The sequence below is a fragment of the Caretta caretta genome, chromosome 11 (assembly GCF_965140235.1).
Source record: "Caretta caretta isolate rCarCar2 chromosome 11, rCarCar1.hap1, whole genome shotgun sequence".
Lineage (NCBI taxonomy): Eukaryota > Metazoa > Chordata > Testudines > Cheloniidae > Caretta > Caretta caretta.
In genome coordinates, this window is record NC_134216.1 from 2,115,608 (window position 1) to 2,123,810 (window position 8,203).

At 64.5% G+C, this 8,203-nt stretch overlaps 1 protein-coding gene across 1 annotated transcript in view; it reads right to left on the minus strand.

Annotated features, from left to right (window-relative positions):
• The window catches only part of WNT10A (Wnt family member 10A), a 49,542-nt gene extending 42,162 nt beyond the window's left edge, over positions 1-7,380 (minus strand). The window contains exons 1-2 of the mRNA XM_048868760.2: positions 6,451-7,380; positions 627-889 (exon numbers count right to left, since the gene is read on the minus strand). Coding sequence (XP_048724717.2) covers positions 627-889; positions 6,451-6,512 — 325 coding nt within the window. The 5' untranslated portion in view covers positions 6,513-7,380. The remainder of the gene's footprint in view (positions 1-626; positions 890-6,450) is intronic.
• Between the last annotated feature and the right edge of the window lie 823 nt (positions 7,381-8,203).

Here is an 8,203-nt window from a genome sequence, read left to right on the forward strand (position 1 = left end):
ACCCGCTGGAGCTTTCTCCGGGCAGGCGGCTCGGGCCCTAGGTACAGCCTTGCAGGAACCGAGCCTGGAGGTGAGGAGTTGGGGTGGTTACCCCACTGCCCGGGCCAAACTCCCATGTGGAGGAACACATCCGGTCCCCCAGAATCCCCTTCTTTCCCCTGCACTTCCTAGTGATTAACAAGATTCCCGTTCACATCCTGTCCTGCGGCGCTGCAGCTGGCGGGCTGCCACGTCCCACCCCAGAGCTGGCTGCATTTCCCAGGCGCTTCCTGAGACAAACCCCGCGGCCCCGCTTTGCAGGAGAGACATCCCCGGGGGCCCGGGAGAGCTCCGCCGGCGCGAGGGGCGCAGAAACGGGGCTGGGGCTCAGAAAGGAGCCGGGGACGGTCTGGGGCAGGCGCTGGGCGTGCGCAGGGGACGGGAGGGGTGAGCGGAGAAGAAACAGGCCTCGGCTGTAGGGACACAAAAGGGCCCAGCCGCACCCTGGGGTTCCCACTGGCTCCCAGCCTGGGCAGGTCACTTCGAGGCCGCGGGTGCCTGGTCCAGGACCCGTCCCTGGGCCTGGCGGCAGGTGAGGGGGACCCGCCTTGTGCCCAAAGGCGGGGCGGGGGCTCCCCGGCCCTTACCTCGGCTGAAGATGATGCTCTCGTAGGGGATCTTGTTCTTGGTCTCCAGGCTAGAGCAGTTCCATCGCTGGTCCCGGAACTGGTGCTGACATTCGTGGATGGCGATCTGCATGCCCTGGATGGCGGAGGCCGTCACGTCGGGGTGGCGGACACACACCTCCAGCTGCCGGCGCGTCAGGCCGGGCAGCGTCAGGCAAACGGTGTTGGCGTTCAGCACCGGCTCCGACGGCAGCTTCAGGCCCAGGATTTCATTGGGGCAGGAGCTGGAAGGGAAGGGAGAGCCCGGCTCAGCGCCCTGCCCTGCCGCCTCGCCCACCCCTGGCGCCAGGGGTCTGCTGGGGGGAGGGGAAAGCCCCGCAGAGACCCAGTCACGGGGTCGCTTCCCAACCCCCCCCCCCCCGCCCCTGGGTGCAAAGTCCCCACACGGAGGGGGGCAGCCCGGGCGTCGGGTGGAGCCAGGCCCCAGAGAGACCGCCACCCAGGCCAGCGATTCTGAGGTGGATTTGGAGCGGGCTGGGGAGTCGGGGCAGGGGATGGGGGGATGGGTACGGAGCTGGCCAAGGCGGGGGGATGAGGATGGAGACAGGGGACTCTAGGGTGTCGGCAAAGGGCGGGGTGGGCTCCCCAATCAGCCGATTGGGGGGCATGGGTGTCAGGATCTTGCCCCAGGGCACCAATCCCCAGCCTCGGGATCCCCAGGATCAGAGGATTCTAACTTGAGCCACCCCGTTTTATTCCCGGATGAATCAATTAAGGACCAGCAAAAGAGGCGGTCAGGCGCAGAAACTGCCCCCACTGGAGCCCCCGCAACGAAGCCCCAGCAGGCGGAGAGTGTGCCGCTCCCCAGAGGAGCCCCCGGCTCCTGGGGCGTGTCTGTGACCCAGACCCGGGGGCGAGATGCCGGCGAGGTCAGGGTGCAAGCCCCAAACACCGGGCTGGGCTGCTCAAAGCTATTGCCTCCCCTGTGCTTTCCAGGGGGGCTGCTGCTCCAGACCCTGGGGCGCCAAGGAAGACCAGGGGCCAAACCCTGCCCGAAAGCAGCCAGAAATCCCCAGCAGCAGCCTGCTTTCCACGGGCATCCCAGCTCTGCCTCGGGCCGGACAGGACTCGACAGGACTCTTCTCTACCGATCTTATCCCAGCCCATCACTGCAGTGTCTGGGCACCTTCTAGTCATGCACCAAGTGAGGTGACCGACACCTGTCCTGTGTGGAACAGGGCGGTGAAGAGAACCAGTATCAGAACCCAGACAGACAGACAGAGGGGTGTTTGGGGACGAATGGATGGATGGCTAGGTGGGGGGGGGTAGAGACAGATCGGAGGGTATGGGGTAGATTAGATAGGTAGAAGTGATGTATGAGGATGGATGGGTAGTTGGGATGGTGGGGGATGGATAAATGACTGATGGGTGTGTATGGGATAGGTAGAGGGGGTGTATGAGGATGGATGGTGGGAGGGTGTGTGGGGACGGATGATGGGGGTGTATGAGGATAGATAAATAGAGGGAGCCTATGAGGAAGGCTGGATGGCTGGAGGGGAGTGGGGCTGGATGGCGGGTGTGTATGGGACAGATCGAGGGGGTGTATAAGGATGGGTGGTGTGGGGACGGATGATGGATTTGTATGGGGATAGATACAGGGATGGATGGTGGGAGGACATGTGGGGACGCATGGACAGCCAGCCAGCCCCAGAGACCCAGGCCCGGTTTGGGTGACCACCTAAGCTTTTGGCTCGTTAACCAAGCAGAGGGCCAGCCAGTGAGGGGGCTCACCCCCTCCAGGGCAGTTACCCCGGGTTTGCAGGGCTGTCACTGAGATCAGACTCCCTGAGCCCCGGCAGGCCCCGTGTCTCCTGTGGGATGGGCGTGGGCGGAGCACACACGGCTCACACGTCAGCCATGTTGAAATTCTATTGCTGGTCTATCCAGGTTCGTGGCCCATGCCCCTCACCCTGGTATCTGGGCACCTGCGGTCACGTTGGGCGCTGTGTTCCCAGGCTGTGGCCAGTTCCCATTTCAGCCGCTCCTCGGCGTGCGGCTCCCAGGTCAGCACTTCCAGGCCCACCCCAGTGGGCCCGGGCCTGTCGCTGGCACCAGGGACCAGGCCGCCCTCCCCACCTCGTTTAATTTCAGGGTCCGAGAGGGGCATGATCAGAAAGTCCGGTAGGGACAGCACAGCCTCGCCCCTTCATTAAACAACACGGCTGCCATCTGTCCCGGGGGCTCTCTCTCTCTCTCGCCCTCCCCCGGACGGGGAGCTGTGCGTGCCGGGGTGTGCGTTGTGGTCGGGTTGGGTTTTCTAACACCTCCAGGGCTCTGTGTCGGCCAGAGATATGCCCCTGGCTGGGAGGTTTGGGATGGTCCTTCCTCCCTCAGTCAGGATCCAGCCCTAAGGATGCTCTGTTCCCCCCAAAAGCGGAACGTCCCGTGGGGCCCGAGGAGCAGAGCTCTGCGCGGGTCTCCAGCCCGGACCCCTGGAGCACCTTGAAGACAAGGACCAAGCCCTGGGCTGTGGGGCGCCGGTGCGGGGAGTGGGGACAGGTGCCCATGTCGCAGCCCAGCCAGGTGTGCGAGCTGCAGGAAAGGTGAGACCGGAGCCCAGCCCGTTGGCTGCTGTCTTGCTCCCCACTGGCGATCCGGGGCAGAACTTCACGTTCTACCCCGCGGCGGCTTCTGTGCCCTAGACCCTCTTGCCAGGGATCTGAAAGTCAAGCTGGGCTCTGCCCGGCGACTCTCCGCTGGCTCTCTGGCACTCGCTGGGAAGTGTCGGGCCTGGCCCGGGCTTGCTTGTTCCTCTTCGGTCACGTTGGGCGCTGTGTTCCCAGGCTGTGGCCAGTTCCCATTTCAGCCACTCCTCGGCGTGGGGCTCCCAGGTCGGCACTTCCAGGCCCACCCCAGTGGGCCCGGGCCTGTTGCTGGCACCAGGGACCAGGCCGCCCTCCCCACCTCGTTTAATTTCAGGGTCCGAGAGGGGCATGATCAGAAAGTCCGGTAGGGACAGCACAGCCTCGCCCCTTCCTAGCTAGGGACCAGACCCCCAGCTCCTCATTTGGGCCCAGCTCCCAGGGTCTGTCCGAGTCAGGCCTGGCACCGGGCTCTCCGCTCCTCCCTTCGGAGGGTCCCTCTGAACCTGCCGCAGAGCTACCCGCTCTGCCGCTCCACTCGGGCCTTCTCTAGGATTCGCCAAAGGCAGAGAAGAGCCCCAGAGCTCTGGCGTCTTCCAAGGCCAAGCGCCCCGCCGAGCCCCCCGCAGCCGGGGGCGGCCGCCACCCAGGTGACTGGAGCGCTGTGGGGAGGCAGGACTTGCTTGGAGGGGCGCTGGGCGCTACCTGCTCTGGCTGTAACTCATCGGGGGGCGGGGGCGGGGGGTGTCTCCCATCAGGACTGTCAGCCAGGCCAGGCTTGTTCCCCTGGATGCTGCTTTACACTCAGGGGCTAAAGCCACGCCCTTTCTCCCCTTCAGTGCTGCGGGGCCAGGCTCGGAATTCAGCCTGCTCCAGCGCCAATCCGGAGTGACCCCGCTAGGGGAGCGGGAGCGACCTTAACAACCAGAGCAGGGAGCTCCCCAAGTCCTGACCCTGAGTCGGAGTCACTCCGGATTTGCACCCGCCTGTCAGATCAGGATCAGTCCTGCAGCAGAGTCCAGCTGTACATGTCCCGAGCAAAGAGGCTTCCAGCCCTCCCCAGCCCCGCCCGTCCCTAACTCCCAGGTCTGCTGCCCCTATTCTTCCTTCGCTTCACCCTCTCCCCCCAGGCCCGCCCGCCCCAATCCAATGGGGGGGGGGGAGGAACGTGCCAGGGCGGCTGGAAATCACGTGCCGCCGCTGTCATCCTCTTCTCTGATCCCCGGGCGCTGCTGCCTCGCTCCCCCCGCCCCCCCGGACTAAGTGGGTTTAAACAGGATTTCACGGTGAAAGGCCCGCGGGTCGCCGGCTGCTGCGGCTTTAATTAATACACGTCCCGGCGTCAACACATTCTGTGTGAAGGAGAGGAAAGGGAAAAAAGAAAAAAAGCCAGCCCAGAAACAGGAGCTGGAGCGAGCCAGGGGAGGAAAAGACAGGGGAGTTTAACCCTTCCCTGCCCGCCGCCCGGAAGTTTGGCAGCTGGCGGGGGATCAGGGGAGATCAAAGGAAGACGCCTGGAGTGGCCCTGGGATGCGGAAAAGGGGGGGGCGGGGGAGGATCATGGCATGCAAAGGGGGGAAGGTGGGAGTCCCCCCCGGAACTCGACGTGGGGCACCAGCCGGCTCCCCACCCCCAGTCTCTCTTTCCCTCGGATTTGGGATGAAAGGAAAAGCAGAGACCTAACGACCAAAAGAGCTCGGTTCTCCTGGCCCCGCCCTTGGGGAGCGGCCCCCGCACCCCACCCCCAGCATCCCAGCTCGGGTGGCCACAGGGGCGCCCCGTTCCCCTCCAGGGAGGGGGTGCAGCGCTACCTGCCGAACCCTCCATGCACGGACAGACCCCGAGTTGCCTGGACTAACAACACCCCCCGGCTGCGCTTCCATTTGTAGGGCCCAGCGCCAGGCTCTCCAGGCGTTTCCCGAACCCCACCGTGCACAGGGGCTGGTCGGTGAGCGCCCCGCACCTCCCCCAGAAACCCCCCTCTGTCCAGTCCAGGAAAGGCAAACAATCCCCCAGGAGACCGTCAGAGGCACGGAGCTTGGCCTAACGTCCGAGTCTTCGTGTTCAATAAACCCCAGCAAAATACCGCCCAGGCAGCCACATGGACTGGCTTGTACGTGTGAATCCAAGATTTTCCAGGGGTCCAACTAGCCCCTCGACTCCTGGGAGGTTGTTTTTTAAATAGGGACAGCTGAGCTCCCCCAAATACCCACTCCCCCCAATCATGGGACCCTAGAACCGACCCCGGGACACAACTTGCCCCAGCTCGGCCGGCAAGGCAGTGAGAGAGCTGGGGAAAGAACCCAGGAGTCCTGGGCCGCAGTTTGGACAAAACTCCCTCCTTAGCCCTGAATTGTTAGTCATTTGCCGGCGGGCGAGCGGAGCCAATTAGACAGCCCGGCCTGGCCGGGGGACGCTACCTTTAGACACGAGCAGATGGCGGGACAGCTGGTTCTGAACTTATTTCCTCCATATACTACAGCAGGAGAGGACCCGATTCGGAGCGGGACAGGAGTCGCTGGGCTCTGTCTCCGAGCCCGGCGCCAGCAGACCGTCCCCACCTCAGACGGACAATTCCCCCTTCCCGGGGTTTGCTCTGCGGTCCAGGTGGGCCCGGCAGGGGCTGGGCTCTGACCTGGCTTCCGCCGGGGTTCCGCACGGGGCAACTCGAGGGACGCGGCTCCCGGTTTACGCCGCGGTGGAGGTGAGCCGGGAGTCAGGCCCTCGCCCGGCTGGTCCTCCAATCAGCGCCTGACCCAGAAAGCAAGGCCGAGCAGAGGCGGCTTCCATGGCACTGGCGAGGAAAAGCAAATCCCCCTGCGGGGAGAATTTCCACACGACGGAGGAGATCTCTAGGAAGGGAAACGATCAGCCGCAGCCCGGATTATCTGGAGCAGGCGGGGGTGGAGGGGGGTTAGCACACGGGGGAAATAATCCTCCCGAATCCGTCACAGAACAGAGACAATCTGGGTAAACGTTGCATTCCGGAGAGGCACAGGGCGCTGTGATTATCACAAGGCTCCGAAGTGACATCTCCTCTCCTAGGGCCCGTGTGCGGGTGCGCGGTTCATCTCCCGGGAGCACAGGGCAGCTGCCGAGGGACCATTGGCCAAGACACAAGCCTGGGTCCTAAAGGCCCCACCACGGCTAAAAACAGGCGAGTTTAGGAAGTGGGAGCCCGAGCGCGGCGGGAGTTCTCTTACCTTCGCAGCCAGAGGCCGAGGAGAAGCAGGGGGCAGAACCCGGGCAGCAGGGCCAGACCCATCTCGTGTCCCGCTGGCTCGGTGCGGGGCTTGGCAGCCGCGCCGGGCTCGGGTTTGCGGTGGGGCCTTTGGGTTTCCCGTGGTGGTTTCCCCGGCTGCTGCTGGTTCTTGTCTCTTCTCGCTGCTTCTTGCACTTCCCTCTGCTATTCAGGACCTCAGGGATCCCCCGCCTGGATTGGTGGGTTGACAGTCCCAGAAGGACGGGGCCATCCTCGCCGCAGGCAGCCCATAGCCCCCCACCCCCAACACAACCCCAACTACATGGGCCAGGCAGGGCCGCTCCCCCCTCTACTAGGACATCCAAGTTCCAAGGAGCTGCTGGCTGCTTGCAGGGGGGAGAGCTGCTCTCATTCCAGGCTCCATGTGGACAGGTCCTGCCCCTCCGCCCCCCACCCAAGTCTCCAGCGGGGGGAGGGGGGCCTAGCTGCAGGGCGCTGGCAGAGGCAGAATGAGGGGGCAGGCTGCCCCCCCCGCGCAGCCCCCCCTTGGCTTCCCTCTTTGTCACTCTGCCTCGCTTTGCTCAGAGCTCCCCGTCCTGTGCGCCCCGGGCGGGGCGCTCCGGTCCCTGGGGCTGGGCGCGCGGGGGGGGGGGGGGGTGTCTCTCCTTGTGGGGGGAGGGCAAGCTCCCCTGGATCTCTTAGGCGCAAGTGGAGACCCAGCTGCTCCCTCCTCGCCGCCGCTTTCTCCAGCTGCCTCCGGCTCAGCGCCTCCCTGCGCCCCGCAGCCGCCTGGGACCGTCCCCTGGCGAAGAGCGCAGCGGGCAGCGTCCGGGCCGGGCTCGCACAGGGGCTGCGGCGGCTGCTCTGCCTGGGATCGCGCCGCGCGCTGCGTTCCTCGGCGCCCGGAGCCCTCGTCCCGACACGTCTGGGCAGGAGCCCGCAGGGGAAGGACGGGGGCAGAGGATGGCAGCGGCAGCGGGGCAGGCGGGGCGGGGAGGGAGCGTGCCACACACGGCCTGCCGGGGAGAGGGCGTGCGGGCGGGGCGGGGCGGGGCGGGGGCGGAGGTGTCGGTGCATGGGTGCAGCTGGATGAGGGGTGTGGGCCTGACAGCATGCTTGTGAAGGTGTGTCTATGGATGTGGTCCGGGAGCATGGCGGGGGTGTGCCTGGCTTTGAGAGGGCTGGGCCTGCCCATGTGGGTGTGCAGATGTGTGAGTGAATGGAGGTGAGGATGTGTGCATGGAGGGGGAGGTGAGTGTGCAAATCCCCTAGGCGTATGGCTGTGCTGATGGAGACAGCCTGTGGGTGTAAATCCCCTAGGCGTATGGCTCTGCTGACGGAGATAGCACGTTGGAGGTGGGTGTGTAAATCCCCTAGGCGTATGGCTGTGCTGATGGAGATAGCACGTTGGAGGTGGGTGTGTAAATCACTGAGGCATATGGCTGTTCTGATGGAGATAGCACATTGGAGGTGGGTGTGTAAATCCCCATGGCGTATGGCTATTCTGATGGAGATAGCATGTTGGAAGTGGGTGTGTAAATCACCGAGGCATATGGCTGTTCTGATGGAGATAGCATGTGGGAGGTGGGTGTGTAAATCCCCTAGGCGTATGGCTGTGCTGATGGAGATAGCATGTTGGAAGTGGGTGTGTAAATCACCGAGGCATATGGCTGTTCTGATGGAGATAGCACGTTGGAGGTGGGTGTGTAAGTCACCTAGGCATATGGCTGTGCTGATGGAGATAGCATGTGGGA